This window comes from Acanthochromis polyacanthus, chromosome 11 (genome assembly GCF_021347895.1).
Source record: "Acanthochromis polyacanthus isolate Apoly-LR-REF ecotype Palm Island chromosome 11, KAUST_Apoly_ChrSc, whole genome shotgun sequence".
In the NCBI taxonomy this organism is placed as follows: domain Eukaryota; kingdom Metazoa; phylum Chordata; class Actinopteri; family Pomacentridae; genus Acanthochromis; species Acanthochromis polyacanthus.
Window position 1 is genome coordinate 16,209,655 of NC_067123.1, and position 21,534 is coordinate 16,231,188.

Here is a 21,534-nt window from a genome sequence, read left to right on the forward strand (position 1 = left end):
CTAAATCATGTCAGACATTAGAAAAGAATAAAAGGTCAGAGAAGAGCAAAACAAGACACTTAAGAAGAATCAAACTAAAGACAAAACATTTGAAAAGACACCAGTTAGACTTTAGAAGATCAAATTAAACAGAAGAGACAATAAAACGATCAAAAGGTTCAGAGCCAAAATAGCGCCGTTTTTAAATGTATTTATTACCGTAAATCAGTAGAAAATAAAACACTGATAATCAGTAAATCAGTCAGCCCACAATTACTACAATTTTACAATATATGTCTCTTTCCTTTGACTTGTTATTTGTACAATATATGATGTATATGATGGTGTTTTTCATACCAAAGGCTATACTATGATGTTTTCCAAGAGACATACCATGCTACTCTGTTACTTTTGGCTCTGGGCCACTGCACTCCTCTTCTGGTCTTTTCTTTATTGTACTCAGCTGCATGCCTTCGTCCACCCGGCCTCCGTTGACTCATCCCGCCTGCTGTCTCTGGAGCTGAAGCTGGACTGGAACAAACCAAAGTACCGTCCAATCTCGATGCCAGCTGCCTCTCAAAAGGCTCCTTCGTCTGGCGGCACTTCTTCTGAGGGGAAGCTGAGCTTCATCTGAACTTTGGAGATGTGTTCTAGTGGTTGGTGGATGTGTGGGGAGATAGAGCGGGACCTTTGAATTGTTCAGAAAGGAAAACAGGAAACCCATTGGTAGCTTTAGTTTAGGGTGCTACTGTGTTTTGGGGTTTTAGGAGGTGAACAGGAAGAGTTTTTTTTCGTATTCAGTCCCTCCGGGATTTCGCAGGCATTTTTCGTGATTGTTGCGGCCGAAAATGCCTGAATTCGCGGCAGCTTTTCTAAAAAATTGTGATAAAAGTTGCAATGTTTTAAGCTTATTTGTTGTGATAAAATTGCGGGAAACAAGTGACAGTTGCTAAAAAGCTGCATTTTTTTCCAGCTTGTAGAACATGTTTCAACACTGTAATGACAATATTTATTCCAAAATTAATTATTTAACGTTCCAACCCATTTCCACAAAAGCTGGCACACCATGGTGGGACATTAGTAGCAGCCAGATACTGGATTAATATGACATAACCTAAATATGTAGGGGGCGACAGGAATTGATGGGACTCAGAAACACCCCCACAATTTAATCAGTTGTTCTTTGTGTCATTTCCGATACGTCCACAGTGGTAGATTTTTTGTAGGATCACAATCATGTGATCGTCAGCAGGTCGCTGAGGTAGCATTCACTTGTTGCCATGGTTACCGTGCTGCTATGAGACACCGTGCCGCTATGAATCCTTAACAAATCTGTGAATCCAAACTTTAAGCCGTATCACTGCCAAAGTCTAATCATTTAGTCCTTGTGTCATTTCTGACCAACCCTGAAAACTTCTTTTTTATCCCCGAGTCCGTTTTTGAGTGATGTTGGTAACAGAGGAAGGATTCACACACACTGATCGTCACATAACTCCACCATGTTCTTTGGTGGAATAATTAACCTAATTTACCTCATTCTGTCAGTGCTCTAACGGATCTGGATGCAACAGTTTCCATCATGGGGATTTGTCTGGTCTGTTGTCCGCTCATTTCAGCCGTTCTGATATGTTTCGTGTTAAAAAAAAAATGTATCAATCAATGATTTGTTTTTCTTTTTTTGTATTCCACCACAATATTGCATGGTTTAGCTCCGCTTTAGTGAAGAACATCAGTGAATTAATTGTTTATCACGGTCTTCAGCAGTAATTTTTGTTGGTAAATGAGAGACATTTGTATCGCACATGTCTGCATCTTCAAACCATAAACAGGAAGTGAGTTTGGTGATGTACGTGCATTACGTTTGCGCTGGGAGCTGCTATGATTGGTGGAACTCACGGGAGGCGGGCCAAAATTGCGGGAAAGTTGCGGTGATTGGACAAAATTGCAAGGCTGCACAGAATTCGCGGAGATTGGTTGATTTCGCGTGAATTCACACGATCGCAACATCGCAAATTCCTGGAGGGACTGCGTATTGATGATCTTTTACTTTGTTCCTGGTTGAAATGCCCATCAATGTCAACTTGAAGTTCACTTTTAGTTCTATTTATTTTTATTTTACTAACACCCATTTGCTTTTAACCCCCTCACAGGTTGTGTTGTTGTAAACTTACTCTTTCAAATAAATACTCGTCTAACCCTCTGCAAACCAGCGTTTGGACTGTTATTGTGTTGCTTCTCACCTATATAGTATTAGTCCTTCAGTGTCTGTTGGTCCAGTCAGCCGAAGAACTGAATTACTGAGCTTAAAACTGATAAAAACAAGTCAACCGACAGCAAAACTGTCTGTGGAAAATGTTCTGCTGCTCCACCGATAAATACCAACAAACTAAAACAAACTTGGTGGAAGTGTTGCTTTTAGTGATTTTTAAATAAATGACAAACATGAGGCTTTTATTTTTTGGAAGTAAAATGAAACGTTGCTTATCCGTAATTTCACTAACTTAACTTTTGCTGCACTTTCATCACGTTCTAACTGATACATATTTTTGTTATATTAAAATAGCTGCACTTCTTTGTATATTTGGTCATTTCTTATGTTGCTGCTGTTTCATTGCAATTATATTTTAATAACATCACTTTAAATACAGATAATTGAAAAGACAAAAACTGGCTCTGAAATACTCAATGAACTGATGTGTCATCTAGTGTTAAACTGAATAAGAATTCTTAATAATATAAAATGTAACTGACTGAGCTGTATTAATTAAGTCAAGATATTTCAAATGGAAAGAAACACAACATTGAACGATTTCAGTCAATTAAACCGGTCCTCCCGATTAGTCACTACGGGCCTGGTCAGCTCAAATCCTGGACATGAGCCTCATTGAAGATCTGTGTTGGATTATCAAAAGGTTTGTTTTGTAAACCAAAGAATTTAGAAGAATTTAAAGCAATAATTCAAGAAGAATGGGACAAGATTACCCCTCAACAATGTGGAAGGCTCGTGGGGGAACATGGCAGCCAGGATTAGAACTCCACTGTGTGCTGATAGTAGGACTACTAAATATTAATTTGATGATGTGATGGTGTTTTTTTTTTTTGTTCTGTTTTGAACAATGTTGAGAACTGACATATTGAAACATTGAAACTGTCAAAAAATTAGTTTTGTTAGTTTATATATATATATATATATATATATATATATATATATATATATACACACGTGGACAAAATTGTTGGTACCCCTCAGTTAAAGAAGGAAAAACCCACAATTCTCACTGAAATCACTTGAAACTCACAAAAGTAACAATAAATAAAAATTTATTGAAAATTAAATAATCAAAAACAGCCATTACTTTTGAATTGTTGATTAACATAATTATTTAAAAAAACAAACTAATGAAACAGGCCTGGACAAAAATGATGGTACCTCTATAAAAGATTGAAAACTATTTGACCAGAGTGACATGATTAACTCAGGTGTGTCATTTAATTGACATCACAGGTGTTTCCAAACTCATAATCAGTCAGTCTGCCTATTTAAAGGGAGACAAGTAGTCACCCTGCTGTTTGGTGAAAAGGTGTGTACCACACTGAACATGGACAACAGAAAGCGAAGGAGAGAATTGTCCCAGGACATCCGAAAAAAAATGATAGACAAACATCTTAAAGGTAAAGGCTATAAGACCATCTCTAAACAGCTTGAAGTTCCTGTGACAACAGTGGCTCATATTATTCAGAAGTTCAAGACCCACGGGACAGTAGCCAACCTCCCTGGACGTGGCCGCAAGAGGAAAATTGATGACAAATTGAAGAGACGGATCGTTGGAATTGTATCCAAAGAGCCCAGAGCAACCTCCAAAGAAATTAAAGGTGAACTCCAAGGCCAAGGTACATCAGTGTCAGATGGCACCATTCGTCGTTGTTTGAGCCAAAGTGGACTTCATGGGAGACGACCAAGGAGGACACCACTGCTGAAAAAAACTCATAAAAAAGCCAGACTGGAATTTGCAAAAATGCATGTTGACAAGCCACAAAGCTTCTGGGAGAATGTCCTTTGGACAGATGAGACCAAACTGGAGCTTTTTGGTAAGGCACATCAACTCTATGTTCATAGACTCAAAAACCAAGCATACGAAGAAAAGAACACTGTCCCTACGGTGAAACATGGAGGAGGCTCAGTAATGTTTTGGGGCTGCTTTGCTGCATCTGGCACAGGGTGTCTTGAAAGTGTGCAAGGTACGATGAAATCTGAAGACTATCAAGGCATTCTGGAGAGAAATGTGCTGCCTAGTGTCAGAAAGCTTGGTCTCAGTCGCAGGTCATGGGTCTTCCAACAGGACAACCATCCAAAACACACAGCCAAAAACACCCAAGAATGGCTGAGAGAAAAGCGTTGGACTATTCTAAAGTGGCCTTCTATGAGCCCAGATCTGAATCCCATTGAACATATGTGGAAGGAGCTGAAACATGCCATTTGGAGAAGACACCCATCAAACCTGAGACAACTGGAGCTGTTTGCTCATGAGGAGTGGGCCAAAATACCTGTTGACAGCTGCAGAATGCTCATTGACAAATACAGAAATCGTTTAATTGCAGTGATTGCCTCAAAAGGTTGTGCAACAAAATATTAAGTTATGGGTACCATCATTTTTGTCCAGCCCTATTTCATTAGTTTGTTTTTTTAAATAATTATGTTAATCAACAATTCAAAAGTGATGGCTGATTTTGATTATTTAATTTTCAATAAATTTTTATTTATTGTTACTTTTGTGAGTTTCAAGTGATTTCAGTGAGAATTGTGGGTTTTTCCTTCTTTAACTGAGGGGTACCAACAATTTTGTCCACGTGTGTGTGTATATATATATATATATATATATATATATATATATAAAATTTGTATTGATATTTCACAAATATTCTATGATAATATTTAAGATTGTGGAAAATTTTTAAGTGTCTGAAATTTTTTTCCACCTCTGTATATAGAGTCAAGACCTAAATCATTCATACCCCTAGCAAATTTTGACTTAGTTACTTTTAAATGTAAATAAAAGCTGAGGAATTATTTTTTCCACAATGATGCCTCTTGTACGTCATCTTATTATCTTTTGGGAAACACCTGTGTCATTTCCAATCCAAAAAAAATTTGCTGGTTGAATAACTTTAAGTCAAAATTTGCTCGGGGTATGAATAACTTGGCTGTATATAGAAAGGTAGCATCTTACGTAATGGATGCTCAGCAGCCCTCCGCAGCTGCTCTCCTCTCCCGTCCTTCATCCATCCATCCATTAACCTCAACATATTTTTGGACTGTGGGAGGAAGCCGGAGTACCCGGAGAAAACCCACGCATGCACAGGGAGAACATGCAAACTCCATGCAGAAAGATCCCAGACCCACCCCGGGATTTGAACTGAGGATCTTCTTGCTGCAAGGCGAAAGTGCTAACCACTACGTCACTGTGCAGCCCTCCTTTCCCGTCCTGCCTGTGAAAACTGCATCAGACAGTAAGTCGACTAAAAGTCGCAGTCTCAGTGTGCTGCAGGGCAGTCCAGCTCCTGAATCCTCAACACACCCCGCTGCAGCCTGCAGACGAGTCAGAGCCAGCTCGGCTGTTTTCTTGCACTGACCTCATTCGAAAAAATACGACGAGTTGCGAACATAACTGAGGTAAGATCATCTGTTCACTGCATTGCGTTCCGCAGGAGAAACTAGGATAGGTGAGCCAGGACAGGACGAGGCGTCATTGAGAACAGCGCCGAGGAAGCTCGGTGTCGCTGTCATTTTACATCCCAACTATCTGAGTGGACCCATTTGTGAGGCAGGTAAAGACAGTGGCGGTGTTTGGTGGTGATGCCGAGTTAATGAAACTAAGCACGGTCTCATCTGTTTAGTCACTGCTGCTTCTGGAGCTGTGCCACTGCGGTCCAACCCGACTTCAGCATCTCCTGCCATCACCGGACTGTTTTACTATTCACAGGTCTTTGTGCTCTTTCTGAACGACACGAAACTGCAGCCAGAAATTTCTATCAATAACGATTGTGCTTACAGCTATATTCTCATTTAAAATGTAGACTGCATAAGTGTAATACGTTCCTGAAGTCAGCCTCCACCCATAACTATCATGGAGACAGCAGCACCTTCGAGCAGTAGAACAGCCTGAAGCCTATGGCCTTGACAGTGACATATTACAGAGATATATTAAACAGACAGGGGACAGTCAGGGCTCTCACGTTTCGCTTTATATATATATATATATATATATATATATACTGTGATGGAGCTCCACATGTGGATCATTCCAGAATTAGAGGACATTTTATGTCCCACCCATTAAATTTCTAATAATCCATGTACAAAATACTAAAACATGCAGCTGGTGTGTAAATGTACTTGTCTTGAGACCAGATCTAAAAAAAACTAGGAGAACAGAATGCTTGAAAATGTTTTTTAACATCCCCATTAAGTCTGGAGTTCCCCCTAAAATTAAATTTTTCTCTTGTCTCACCCCCCTGATGACCTGATTGAAACTCATAAATCAGTTCAAATGAAATTTAAACCTCCTTTTTTAAAAATATTCTTTCATTGATTGTTCTAGTAATTATGGGAACCTATTTTTTAATCAACAAAATATTTTGAATAATAATTATGCACAAAATGTGTGTTCCACAACAACTCTGTTAGCATAACCTTTGTAGCTGGTAGAAGAAAACAGTGAATCACATGATATGCTTGAATAAACGTCATCAAATAGTTTTCCTAAAGAATGGGGGAAGCAAAACTATGTCCTCTGTTCTATTTTTCATGTCTTCATAACATTGTCAGTCTTGATTGAATGCCTCACTACCTGATATTATCAGGAAAAGACAAATTGTTTTTGCTTTTTTTTCATCAGTAAGTTTGTCCTCTTGGTAACATCTAGCTAAATATCTAGCTTCTACTCCTAAGAAAAAAATAATATTAACATGGATTAGCAACCCTGTTACTGTGATTGTAGTAGGGTTGGCAAACAACAAATAAAACATTAAATAAAATGGTACCATTGATGTGTAAGCTGAACCAATCAAGCCTTTGGTAGTTTATCTATTATTGATGAACATGTAGCAGACTATGCAAGTTTAGTCATTTAAGGAACCCTTGGTGGCTTTAAGACCTGAGCAGCCAGTGTGATATCGCCTCAAAACCTGTTGTCAGTACACATAAAGACAACATGCAAAGCAGATAGAAAGGACCTGGAGTCACACTAAAAGTCACTTCATCACTTCAACATCCCACCTTGCCTTTATATTTACTGAACGCAGCACCTCTTGCAGCACAGCAGGTAGACTGGCTGTAGCTAAGACGGGCTTAAAAATTGCTGTAATCGTGAAAAGCAACAGGGCAGTTATTCTTAAGTTGCTATTTGTTATTTCCAGTACACAAGATATTACTTTTTACCTTTTACTGTAATAAGACATGAAAGCATTTGTGACAGGTTGGTGTATTATTGGCTGTGTTGAACACAAACATTTTGGCAAGATCACCGAAACCCTCCTGTCGTCCTGTGGGTCAAAATGACCCGTTTTAAAGATTTAAAAATGTGGGAAATATATTCACAGTGAATATATATATATATATATATATATATATATATATATATATATAATATGTTCACAGTGAAAGCTTCCACATTTTCAAAAAATTTTTAGGAAATTTTTGAACATTTTTGTTGGAAAAAACAAATAAAAAAATGTTTAAGAACATTCAGGAAAAAAATCAACCAAAATCCAGTGAATTTCACCATCAAATTTGGGGATTTTTTATTTTAAAAAATAAAACTTTTGAGGGAAACTTTTTAGGAATTCTCTTCCTGAAGATTTTGGGGAATTTTTTTTCTGAAATTTTGGATTTTTTTCAAACAAGGCAACAACATTTTTTGATAAGGACCGCACGAGGGTTAACTCGAAGGCCACTTCAACCTTCATCTGCAAATAATATTTTAAGATTTTTGTGTTACCTGGAGCTGGACAATATGGCTTGAACATCAACACAAACTAAAGTATAAATGGGCAGGAATCTCTTCCAGCATGGGTACATACTCTCTCTGTACCTGGTTGTTATCTGTCTTTGTTAAAGAACTCGGTGTCAAACATCTCTCTGACAACAGCAGTGCTTGTCATCTCCCTTAGTGGCTCATGCTTTAGTAGAGCTGTAGTTCACATATGACAGGAAAAAGAAGTAGTTGTTATCACTTGGGTATTGTTTAGCCTAGATCTTGGTGGAAGGAGATTTGCTTGCTATGGTGCTACGTTGATGGCAAAATATATATTTGTCCAAAGTTACTGAGCGTAAATAGCAATCATTTAAAATTAGGGTGGATCCTAAAAGAATATTTGTTGGGATATTGAAGGCTACACTAGAGTAAAAACAATGATGTGAGTCTATTTGTGGTATCCCACCCTTTCTGATACGCCCTGCCACTATGTTTTGCCTTATCCCTTGTAGACTGAAGTTTGGAGTTGTGTAACTCTCAGAATTCAAAGATGCACAAAATCAGCTTGCCACTATTCTTCCTCTGGTGAATTAAATGTCATCACAACATGCACTTTCTGTTTGAGCAGACATGCCAATGCCTTCTATCGCTCATCCATTGAGAGCCTACTGACTTACTGCATCACAGTGTGGTATGGCAGCTGCACCATGGCAGATAGGAAGGGGCTTCAGAGGATTGTTAAGACAGCACAGAAAATCATCGGCTGCCCCCTCCCCTCCCTGATGGACATTTACACCTCCCGCTGCCTTAAAAGGGCAGAAAACATCATCAAGGACAACTGTTTCTTTCCAAAGCCATCACCACTCTGAATTCAAACATGCACTGACATTCCAAACTCCTGGATTCACTGGATTTTGGTTGATTTTTGTGTGTGAATTTTCTTAAGAAACATTTTTAACATTTCTTTTTTCCACCAAAAAATGTTCAAAGATTTGCCCAAAATGCTGAAAATGTGGACATCAGAAGTTTCACAGTGAAAATATTTTTTTTTCATATTTTCAAACTTTAAAATGGGTCAACATGAGGACAACACGAGGGTTAAACTTATTTTGAGTTTTCTTGTAAAATTCAACTCAAAACAAGATAATTTCAAGATTGTTTGACTTAACAAGATATTTAAGATACTTTGTCTTAAAACAAGTCCCTCCATCTTGCTGAAATGTCTCTTAAGTGAATTTATCCTTGATCAAGTGGGATGAGACATTTAAAATTTTGAGTTTTTGCAGTGAAGCTGACAACATACAGTGCCTTACGAAAGTATTCGGCCCCCTTGAACTTTTCAACCTTTCGCCACATTTCAGGCTTCGAACATAAAGATATAAAATTTTAATTTTTTGTCAAGAATCAACAACAAGTGGGACACAATCGTGAAGTGGAACGAAATTTATTGGATATTTTACACTTTTTTAACAAATAAAAAACTGAAAAGTGGGGCGTGCAATATTATTCGGCCCCTTTACTTTCAGTGCAGCAAACTCACTCCAGAAGTTCAGTGAGGATCTCTGAATGATCCAATGTTGTCCTAAATGACTGATGATGATAAATAGAATCCACCTGTGTGTAATCAAGTCTCCGTATAAATGCACCTGCTCTGTGAAAGTCTCAGGGTTTAAAGTGCAGAGAGCATCATGAAGACCAAGGAGCACACCAGGCAGGTCCAAGATACTGTTGTGGAGAAGTTTAAAGCCAGATTTGGATACAAAAAGATTTCCCAAGCTTTAAACATCTCAAGGAGCACTGTGCAAGCAATCATATTGAAATGGAAGGAGTATCAGACCACTGCAAATCTACCAAGACCCGGCCGTCCCTCTAAACTTTCACCTGGAACAAGGAGAAGACTGATCAGAGATGCAGCCAAGAGGCCCATGATCACTCTGGATGAACTGCAGAGATCTACAGCTGAGGTGGGAGAGTCTGTCCATAGGACAACAATCAGTCGTACACTGCACAAATCTGGCCTTTATGGAAGAGTGGCAAGAAGAAAGCCATTTCTCAAAGATATCCATAAAAAGTCTGGTTTGAAGTTTGCCACAAGCCACCTGGGAGACACACCAAACATGTGGAAGAAGGTGCTCTGGTCAGATGAAACCAAAATCGAACTTTTTGGCCACAATGCAAAACCATATGTTTGGCGTAAAAACAACACAGCTCATCACCCTGAACACACCATCCCCACTGTTAAACATGGTGGTGGCAGCCTCATGGTTTGGGCCTGCTTTTCTTCAGCAGGGACAGGGAAGATGGTTAAAATTGATGGGAAGATGAATGGAGCCAAATACAGGACCATTCTGAAAGAAAACCTGTTGGAGTCTGCAAAAGACCTGAGACTGGGACGGAGATTTATCTTCCAACAGGACAATGATCCAAAACATAAAGCCAAATCTACAATGGAATGGTTCACAAATAAACGTATCCAGGTGTTAGAATGGCCAAGTCAAAGTCCAGACCTGAATCCAATGGAGAATCTGTGGGCAGAGCTGAAGACTGCTGTTCACAAACGCTCTCCATCCAACCTCACTGAGCTCGAGCTGTTTTGCAAGGAAGAATGGGCAAGAATTTCAGTCTCTTGATGTGCAGAACTGATAGACATACCCCAAGCGACTTGCAGCTGTAATTGCAGCAAAAGGTGGCGCTACAAAGTATTAATGCAAGGGGGCCGAATAATATTGCACGCCCCACTTTTCAGGTTTTTATTTGTTAGAAAAGTTTAAAATATCCAATAAATTTCGTTCCACTTCACGATTGTGTCCCACTTGTTGATTCTTGACAAAAAATTACAATTTTATATCTTTATGTTTGAAGCCTGAAATGTGGTGGAAGGTTGAAAAGTTCAAGGGGGCCGAATACTTTCACAAGGCACTGTATTTCTCAGTTTCTTCAAAAGCCATTTAACCAATGATTTCCCTTATTTTGCTGATCTTTCTCTTTGGCTGAATCCTTTTCTGCATACTCTTCTTTGGTGTACGTTCTCTTGAAACCTGCTGTTTCTCCATCAGCTGTAGGATGGATTCTAACGATAAAGAACCGATGCCGGCAGCAGGGACCCTCTCTGAGCGTCAGCTGCGGTCCCACCTCAAAATGGAGCCCAAGACTCTAGGGGTGAGGAGAAATTTGTTTTCAGACTTCATACAGCATACCTGTCAGTCAGTAATTCAGACTTACATGTTTGTGCATACATGCATCTCATACGAAGTAACAGCTGACTTTGTATGTGACATATTAAATCACAATTATCCAAGTGTTTCAGGAGTCCAACAGAGAAAAGGGCAGTTGAGAGGAAAATTTGGACCTGATTCTGAATTACATGTACAGGACCATTTGAATGCTTTTTATCTCAGAACTCACCTCTGAATTTCTCTTCCATGTATGAATGCATGATGTACTGATTACTTCTTCTGCCTGCTCCGCACCTCTTCCCCCCTCAGGCTATCCAGATTGTGATTGGGGCACTGATTCTTTGTCTAAGTGCCTCTGTGCTCCAGATCCATGAGGTTCACTTCACAGGAGATGTGGGCCTCTTCCTGATTGTTGTCATACAGGTAATTCAGAGGAAACTAAATGGAAAGTTTCAGTTGCTACTTTGAGATTCAGTGCACAGAATTTGTTTTTTAAATGTTATCTTATTTACCTAATACGTGAATATTTCATGTCAACACCTTGTTGGTAGTTGTCCTGAATGCTGTGTCTGAGTGTACTGTAATGTTCCAGGTGACCTTGTCTGGTTCAGTGTTGGTACACAGTGGGAGGAGACCTACTCTGTTTTGGGTAAGTCTGTCTTACTATATAAATCAAACCAGAATTGTTTTGACCATCTTAAGTGCTCTACATTGATACGGACCTTTGCTGTACACACAAAATTAGCTAGATGCATTCAACAATGTACTCTAGTTTAACAGTGGAAAAGTGGTGTTTACTCAGTCTTAATAGATCTTCTGTTGCTTCTGATGTATGTTTGGAATATTTCTAGTATTCCTCTTCATTTGAAGAGACTCTGGGATCAACAGCTGAAATTAGAGTTCAGTAAACTGACAGCTGTAAGGAAAAACGCAGCTCTTTTTGTGTCTCATGACGAGCTACCCTAAACGCTTTATGGCAGCGATGGTTGATCTGCTCGATCCGTTCGTCCTGGCATGAGTGCAGCTGTTTTCTGGCATGTGCTCACCGCAGTCTGATCCAATGACAGGTTGAAGATTTCTAGTAGGACCTTATCTACCACATCTCACAGTCTACAGTAAATGAAGGGGGTTTCAGGTGTTGAAAAATGTTATATAGGGCTTAAACTATATGCTACAGTGCCATGAAAAAGCATCTGAACCCTTCCCGATATCTTCTATTTTACACTTATTTACACCTAAATATTCCAGATCATCAAACTAATATATTTATTTACTGTGAGTCAGAGATGACCCACAAAACTCAAAATTCATTTTTGAAATGATGATTTGAAGGTTTATTGCAAACCAGTATCACCCCTATGGAAAAGTAATTTCGCCCCAACAGTTGCAGTCTATTACACCACCATGGAGGCATTTCTTTTCTCCAGAATAGGTTAATTCGACCACATTAGATGGTTTTCGAGCATGAACTGCCCTTTAATGGTCTTGCAAGTCTTTCATAAAGTTCCACTTTTGACTCCATCAGTCTACAGGATGTGATGTGATCCTTAGTTTGTATAATGATGCTATGTACATGAACTCTATTGCTACTGTTTGCAGGTAAAAGCTGTCCTGATGCTGCATCTCATCAGTGCAGCATTTGCCACAGCTGCCCTGGGTCTGTTGTCCAAACACCTCCCTTATCGCCAGGACTCTTACCACTGTGAACACTGCCGCAGACTGGAGCTACATGCTGTGGTATTGTCTTGAAACACATTACAGAGAGTATTTAAAATGAATTAGATTTAGGATTTTGATAATAAAACAGAATAGACGTATTGTTAGTTGCTACTTTGACAAAACTTTCCTGCTGTAAAAATGTATTGTTTATCCACTTGCTCTGTATAAGGTTGTACACTAACATCAAGAAATTATATCTTCAAGATGCATTTGGGTAGTTACTGGGATTTAAATTGGCTTGTCTAAACCACACAACATTGGTGCAATTAGAACATTCATTTTTGAAGCTAAAAGTACTGGGATGTGCTCTCTATGTTTGTTAAAAACACGAGTCTTGCCTGGTGCAAGACTGAAACAATGTTGGCAGGGTCCTCAGAGTTAAATCAAGTCAAATTTGTTTCCACAGCTACAACAAATAATGTGTAAATATGAACAACGGGCACCACAACAGGCCACCATAATAAGCTTATACATTTCTCATGGCCCCTTCCTGTTACTGGGTATAAAGTAGTCCAGGGCTGCACATAGCGATTATTATTTAATCAGTTATCTAAGTCTACTTTCGCCTTCCAGCTAGAAGATCTTCGGTTTGCATCCCAGCCTGGGCCTGGGATCTTTCTGCATGGAGTTTGCATGTTCTCCCTGTGCATGCGTGGGTTTTGTCTGGGTACTCCGGCTTCCCCCCACCGTTCAAATATTAGTTAATCAGGTTAATTGGTAACTCTAAATTGTCCGTAGGTGTGAATGCGGGTTTGATTGTTTGTCTCTATGTGTAGCCCTGTGATGGACTGGTGACCTGTCCAGGGTGTCTCCTGCCTTCACCCTAAGCCAGCTGGGATAGACTCCATCCCCCACCCCCACCCCAACCCCCATGGCCCTTATGATCTATAAGCAGTGGATAGATAATGGATGAAAGTTTTTTTTTTAATTAAACAAATAGTTTACCAATTATTCTAAAGATAGTTTTTATTACTTGATAATGTTATGGTGCCGGTACAGAGACTCACACACAGGGCAACAAGGACACAACAAGAGTGTAGTTAATGGGTTTTTACTGGAGCGGAGAGTAGGTGCAGCTGATCATCCCCACTTGGAGGTAGTCAGTCTGGGATAGCACCTGCCTCACACCGCCACAGACCACACTCACGCCCACCTAGAGAGAGGGGAAGGGAGAACCTGGAGCTATCTGGCAGCAGAGGTGGAAATGGATAAATATCAAATACTTCTCTACATCTTATTAATATTTCAATATTTTATTCAATCATCATCTTGTAATTTTCACATCCCTGCTGGGTTATGACATTACTACTACTAACAACAATATACTCTTAATTGTCAGATGCCTGATAAGAAAAATTCTGCACCTAAAATGCCAAATCGCACAAAGATTGCTTCAATCATTTTATGTCAGCACTTTCCTTTAACAGGGGAATCAGTATTTTTACGTTAGTGTTTGGCTTAAAACAGAAAATACTTATATTATGGAGCCATTTCATCACTGGGGTAATATACAGTTAAAATAGTCAGGAGCAAAAGATAACTGAAACAATTTACAGAATGTAACACAACAGTTTCATAATGACATCATTGTGTAACAGATTCGCCATAGCTCTATCGTGGTCACCAACTGCTAGCTAGTGTTTTTATTTTATTATTGTTTCTTGAGAAGCAAATGACTTCAAACTCAACACTGCACGTCCTTGGATCCCCAGATACCTGGTAGATTTAAAGTAGATTGAACAAAGTTTTTGTTGAGAAAAGCAAAAAACAAACAGTCATGTATCCATTACATCAGAGGACATTGTCCTAAAATTCATCACTTTGGAAAGTCACTGTAACCCTAACTGTAATCTGACACACCAGATATAGGTTGTGGGTTTCAGTCTGCCATTGACCAGTCATTTCAGTCAGCATTATATCCCTCTTCCACTCTCTATACATTACTGTTTTCTTTGTCTCAGGAAACAGCAGCCTCCAGGCAGCAGACTACCACACTGAAAATGAATTTGAAACTAAAAGCTTTGAAGAGGATTTGGATCATGCAGTGAGGCAGATCTGCTAGTTCTTTGTTGTTGTTTTCTCTGGGGATTATTCATTTTAACCACCTGCATGCAGATGTTCTGCCACAAGAATTCCACTCTTCACTATTTTTTGGAAACGCCAAAGCTGCATTCTCCTGCCCACGCTGACTGTGATTAGTTTCAAATAATACAAACAAGCCATTTTTGTGCCCTATTGCAAAATGATAGTGTGGTGCAGCCAGACCATTATGTTCTACAGATTTGACTGGCTAATTGAGAGTACCTTAACTGTAACTACTACTTGTCTAACTAAAACCCAATCCCTAATGGGAAACATATCTTCACTTGAAAATGTAATGATTTATACCACCTATAGTGACTTGATTTTTATTTCTATAAGGAAAACACATTCTAGTAATCTTGACTATGTAATTTCAATCCAGTTTTATTTACATAGTGCCAATTCACAACATATGTCATCTTATGCACCTCACATAGGAACAGAGAGCTCTACAATCTAATGTTGCCTTTGGCTTCCCTATGAGCAAGCAGTCAGCAACGGGGGGAAGGAATCAAAGAAACCCTTTAATGGGGTGGAAAAAACACAGACAGAACCAGGCTCGGGGAAGTCAGCCATCTGCTGGACTGGCTGGGTTAGGGTTAACTGGTGAAAGATGGGATGGGGTGGGTGGGGGATAGCAGGAGAGGTTGGGGTCGGGATAGCAGGATAGCAGATGGAGAATGGACAAACATTACCAACACAACAATGAACATTTTGGAGGTCAGTGAAGCCAGAAACTACAGATCAGAGATGTGTAGCTCCAGATTCAGACTCCTGCAGAGAGAACAAACACAGGACCTCAAGGAAAATGTAAAGTTAGTGATAGGTAATGGTGGGGTATAAATTTATGGAATAAAAAGAGAGGAGAGAAGAGGAGAGAAGCCCACTGCATCATGGGAGTCCTCCAAAAGTCTAAACTTATAGCAGCATAAGTAAGGTACGGCTCAAGTGATCCTGAGCAGATGTAACCATAAACTTTATCAAATAGGAAGTTTTAAGCTTAATCTTGAATGTAAAGAAAGTGTCTGCCTCCCAAACCCAAACTGGGAGCTGATTCCACTACAGAGGACCTGATAACAGGTTACACACAGAATAACATCACCGATGTATGACTGAGATGCACATTTCCTGTAGTAGAATCACATAAATTCATAGCTGAAACTACGTTTTGTGAAAAAGCAGACTCCATGTTTCTTTGTCTTTACTGTCCACTGCAGCAACATTGTTTCAGGAAATGCACCGGGCTGATCGAGCAAAAGTGTAAAGTAAGTGACAGAAATGTCTTTAACTGATAGAAACAGATGTCATAATACTTTCAAATATCTACTTTTATGGAATTCATGAGTGTCACAGAAAGAAATACATGGTTCTCTGACCACATATGCTCTTGGATTTCTCTGGCTAGCTGTTGATTGACGGGATTCTGGGGACACTGGTGATCTTTCTGGTGCTGGAGCTGTTGATCTGCATGACTGCCATGCTGTTTGGACTCAGTGTCTTAGCTGCTGGTGGAACCCAGGTGAGCCCTGGTACCTTCAAACCTCATTCAGTGACCTGCAGGGAGCAGGAATCCTCCAAGACAGACACACAGACATAGTTTGCCTAAACTGCCATTTGTGAATCTATAGTTCGGTAGATTTTGTTCTCTTGTTTGGTTCTGTGAACTGCCTGCTTGTTATATCTTTACATTACCTTGCTGTGCAACCTGTAAGTCAGTGGATGTCTTAAATCTATGCCGGTGGTTTGACAAAAATTACAATCTGCCAGGAACTGACTGTAGTTTACAGGAGTGCACATAGCCTGTTAAAGCAACAACTTCCTGGGGGCAGGAGTGACAGTATCACAATCTACTGTTCACAGAATCCTTCAAGAACATGAAACATGAAAGCACAGAGGCTACACCAGAAGACGTAAACCACTCATTAGCAAGAAGAATAAGAAGGCTAGGCTGGAATTTACCAAAAGAGATGATCCCCAAAACTTCTATGACAAAGGTTTATAGACTGATGAGACAAAGATGAACCTTTACCAAAGTGATGGAAAGGCTGAAGTTTGGAGAAAGAAAGGATCTGCTCATGATCCCAAACATACAAGCTCACCTGTGAAACACACTGGAGGTAGTATCACGACTTGGGCTTGTATAGCTTCTTCTGGGCTCATTAATCTTCATTGATGATGTAACACATGATGGCAGCAGCAAAATGTGCTCAGACATCTACAGAAACATTTTGTGAAAGATGCAACCAAACTGATTGGGAGATCCTTCATCGTGCAGCAGGACAATGACCCAAAACACACTGCCAAATCAATGAAGGAGTTCATCAGGGGCAAATAGATGAAGGTTTTCAGATTGGCCAAGTCAATTTCCAGACTAAAACCCTATAGAGCTGCATTTTAAGTGCTAAGAGGAGACTGAAGGGAGTAACCCGTCAAAAGACAACAACTGAACGAGGCTGTGGTGAAAACCTGGAAAAGCATCACAAAAGAAGAATGCAAAAGTCTGGTAATGTCAATGGGTCACAGGCTTGATTCAGTTATTGCAAGCAAAGGATTTCCAATGAAATGTTTAGCCCCATTCACTTTAATCTATTTTCTCTGTTCCAATACTTTTGCTCGCATTAAAAAAAAAAGGTATTCTTTTCCAAATAATTGTGTATCAGATCCAGATGTAAATACCTAAGCTGAAATGTTGATCTCTTTTCATATTTATCATTTGATATCAAACCCAAATGTTTTCAGTCTACAACAAAAATTTAGGAATTGGCCTCGATGTTTCAATACTTTTGAAGGAGAGTGTAAGTATTAATTCATCTTACAGCTTTGATGATAGAGGGAGTATTAAGAAACATTAAAATGAAAGGAGCCATTTGATATTGGTATTATGAATGCTTGTAGTTTGGGAGAAGGTTGAAACTACAACAAACTACTGCTTACCAAGCATGTGTGTGTCCTGTAGGCACCCAGCCAGAGACCTACTTATCCACAGACACGCCCGCCACCTGTTCCAGCTGTGCAGGTCGTTCATCCCGCTCCGGCTGCAGCTGAACCATCTCAGGTACCACAAATTATTTGCTGTAGTGTCACATTTGGTATTTTACTGATTTATTGTGTGCTAAAGTTAGAGGATCAAGAATGATAGCATATCAGTTTTGCTCTATAGTTATATATTTGTGCTGCCATGAACCCATGTCCACCAGGGAGTTATATTAAGATTTGCAATGGGAAGCTGGGGCTGGGAGGTTTTAATCTCTGTGAGATAATGGAAAGACAGCTATAGAGCATGCTCAGAGGGTAGAAGTATGTGAAGTTGTCCTGTTGGAGCTAATTACCACTCAATTCAAATAATAGGAGCAAATTGGGCTTCAGTGTCTTACCCAAGGACGCTTCCGCACATGGAGTGGCTGAGTATCAAACCAGCAACCTTACAATTAGTAGACAGCCTACCCGCTAAACCATGGCCAATCTCAGTGACATCACCAACAGGTTTCTATTAGTGGTTTTGAAACTCGGTGTATTTCAGTGTCCATGTTATTGTGGTATCTAGCATGACAGGCAAAGATTTACTCCCAATACATAGTGCAGTATGCAAAAAAAAAAAAAAAAAAAAATACCACCGTGTCCTACAACATCTGGTCTCACTTTGCAATCCTGCATGTTTTTCTAACCATTCAGATCCATAATTCCTTCTGCGCAACAGAGGATATATCACGTGTCATAGTGTCTTGCTCAACTAACAAGCATGACCCACTGCCAATGCACACACAGATGATGGCTCATTTCACACTACAGGCTGCAGCATATGAGCAACAGTCAAATCTAAAGGCAGAACATGTAATATGTCCCCTGTCGGGCATGTGTAGTACATACTGTAATGAAACGGAAAAGATATGCAATTTGGAAAGCAGAGTTGGTATGGTTGCTCCAGCTCTCACCATCTTGGCAGTGCTTGTCTCCTAACTCCCACCTAATCAAGAAAAATGGGAAAAGTGGTGAAATAAAAGTGGAGCTGAGGGAGGCTGTGCACATGTGGTCCTATGATGGTAGCCACCCAGCACTCAATGCAGCCATGTCCTAAATTATATACGTTTGTAATTTTTAATACAATTGAAATAGGCAAATTATATTAATGTTCACCCCTCATACAGTTATCATTTTTGCACCAGACTGTAAATTTGTTTGTTTTTGCTGTAAAGCTCCACATTTTAACATGGGGCCTATGAGGACTGATTCATTTAAGAAGCCAGCCTCAACCAGTCATTCAAGTAACTGCAATCACGAGTACAAAAGCCTTTATTATTCTTCAACTCAGTTGTGCATGTGGACATGGACAAAACTTTTAATGCCGAGGAAAAAAAAAACCCTCAAGGCTCAAGAAAGGTTGACGTCTGCCTTGAACATTTGGAGTGAGAGTGGAGGTAGCAGGATAGCAGAGGGAGAACAGACAAATAACATAAACAGAATAATGAACATTTTGGAGGTTGGTGAAGCCAAAAACTGCAGATCAGAGACGTGCGGATCCAGACTAATGCAGAGAGAACAAACACAGGACCTCGGGGGAAACACAGTTACTGATATGTGATAATGCATTACTGTATAGAAGACAGAGGGAGAAGAGTAGAGGAGCCCAGTGCATCATGGAGTCCCAATGCAGTTGAAACCTATAGCAGCCTAACTGACAGACAGCTCATGTCATTTACATAACGATGAAATTCATGCAATATTTCCTGATAATATTGCCTAAGGGGAGCATGTACAACTTCACCTTTGAAGTACAATTTAATACGTTTTGTATATTCTGCAAACCATGTTCACATTTAATTCCTGTTTGTGTGTCAGCAGGTGGCTGTAGTTGTGACAGAACCCAATTCAGAGCAGGTGGAGGACATTTCCACCCCACCCACTGAACCCCAGGTGGAGCCAATTGAAACTGTGGACACACAACCCTGAACTCAAACACACTGCTCCCTGTGGTGTCATGTCATGTCAGTGACAGGATGAGGAGTAAATATGGATGACAATTGGCAAAAAATATTTCAGTCAGCCTTGGAGTGGTCATTATAATATGGACACAGTTACCTCCGACAAATCTGTTGATGGCCATAGTCCCAGATAATACAAAGGATATTATTTGGAAAAGTAAATGTTAAGGTCACAAGTTTTACATCCTTTTACTTCTGGCATGACGTGAACACAGCATCAGTGTTGGCACTGCTGAACCTTCAGCACTGTGTGTTTTGGTTATGATATAGATCAGTGTTACTAGTAATGTTTATGTATTCTTCCAATATTAAGATCACTTACAGTGTAGTGAGAAATAAAAATTACAGAAAGACAAGGAAATGGTCAACTTCAGTCTGAAGTTGACACAGCGAATGGAAAGAACACAGAATGTAGGATATATTAACTCCACCAATAGTGTGTGCATATTCAATATGTAACCTGTTACTATTTTACTTTTAAAAATGTCAAAACTCTTACCTAAAACATGTTTGACTGTTCAAATAACATTTTTGTCTGTACTGTTTTCATTGAATCAGTGCTATTTTAAACTTGCCCTATGGCTACTCTAAAATCAATTTTTGAAAGTTTACCAGATTTTTTTGGTCCATTCTCTGAGTCGAGGTCTAAAAACACAGTATCCTTAATTTGTTATAATGCACTTTGTCCTTCCTGTTTAGCCAACTGCTTATTCTCTGGGTTTCTCTGATTAGCTTCTGGTCGCCAACCTCCTGCTGCATTTGCAGTGGTTGCACAGAAAAGTGCTACAGTGAGAACTTAAAGAAATTGATCAAGAAAGGATACTGTAGCTACATTACTTCTTGATGTTCTTTGAATGAGGCTCAAGCACTGATTTTCATAAAATGCAAGCAGTTTGGAATAACTGAGGGGTGTACTACATTACGAGTTATTGGGTTAGTGAGCTATGATGGGTCTAAAGACAGAGTTTGTGATGTCACAAGGGTGCTCTCTTTTTTTACCTGCTAGATCACTATGGTAGCTGATGGTGTACAATTAACTTGGGTTTTTCAAGCCAGCTAATACACAAAAAGCGTGGCTATGTTAAACATGCTTCATAGTACAATCTGACATTATTAGTCCTGAAATTTAGATTACCACCAGACTGCCTGCCACAGTCTGTTTTGCTGCTCGGATGTGTATCAGACACTGCATTTATGTTCAGCTTTTTAGAATTGTTCACGTTGTTTGTGGAAACTATAGGATGGCATGATTAACTGTAAATGAATGTAAGAACATTTTAATCACAGTGAAAATGAAACAAACATCATTACTCACCTTCACTACTCTGATGTTGATTAGTGCATTCTCTGTTCATGTAATTTCATGACTGTTTTTCACCTCAAACTTGCTGAATCCAGAGTAGCAATCAGGTCTAAGGTACTGTCACTTCTATAATTTGTATATTGATTAAATGTTTAAAAAGTAGGTCACTCAGACAGGTAGTGTTATACTGCACTACCTTTATATTTATATAGCTTATTTTGTTTGTGCAACATGCATTTTAATTACTTGTAAATCTGTTCTAGCATGCACACATAAAGTCACATTATATTCTGCTCAATAAAAGCAAGTAAAATTTTTGCTCA

At 39.4% G+C, this 21,534-nt stretch overlaps 1 protein-coding gene and 1 long non-coding RNA gene across 5 annotated transcripts; one reads left to right on the top strand and one right to left on the bottom strand.

The window, feature by feature from the left end:
- Positions 1-174: 174 nt before the first annotated feature.
- Positions 175-5,329, bottom strand: LOC127536052 (uncharacterized). Its single transcript, XR_007945046.1, has 2 exons — positions 5,208-5,329; positions 175-667 (listed from the first exon to the last, which is right to left on the bottom strand). It is a non-coding gene; the product is annotated as an uncharacterized LOC127536052 (long non-coding RNA).
- si:dkey-81h8.1 (uncharacterized protein LOC100034657 homolog) lies at positions 5,299-21,534 on the top strand. 4 transcript variants are annotated; one of them, XM_051955279.1, is made up of 9 exons: positions 5,299-5,650; positions 11,009-11,111; positions 11,438-11,551; positions 11,721-11,777; positions 12,728-12,865; positions 16,147-16,194; positions 16,335-16,448; positions 17,886-17,984; positions 19,766-21,534. In XM_051955279.1, the coding sequence occupies exons 2-9, from the start codon at positions 11,016-11,018 to the stop codon at positions 19,874-19,876; spliced, it is 777 nt and encodes a 258-aa protein (XP_051811239.1). In that variant the 5' UTR covers positions 5,299-5,650; positions 11,009-11,015; the 3' UTR covers positions 19,877-21,534. The 4 variants fall into 4 exon arrangements, with proteins under 4 accessions (XP_051811239.1, XP_051811240.1, XP_051811241.1 ...); XM_051955280.1 differs by having other exon boundaries at positions 19,769-21,534; XM_051955281.1 differs by lacking the exon at positions 16,147-16,194.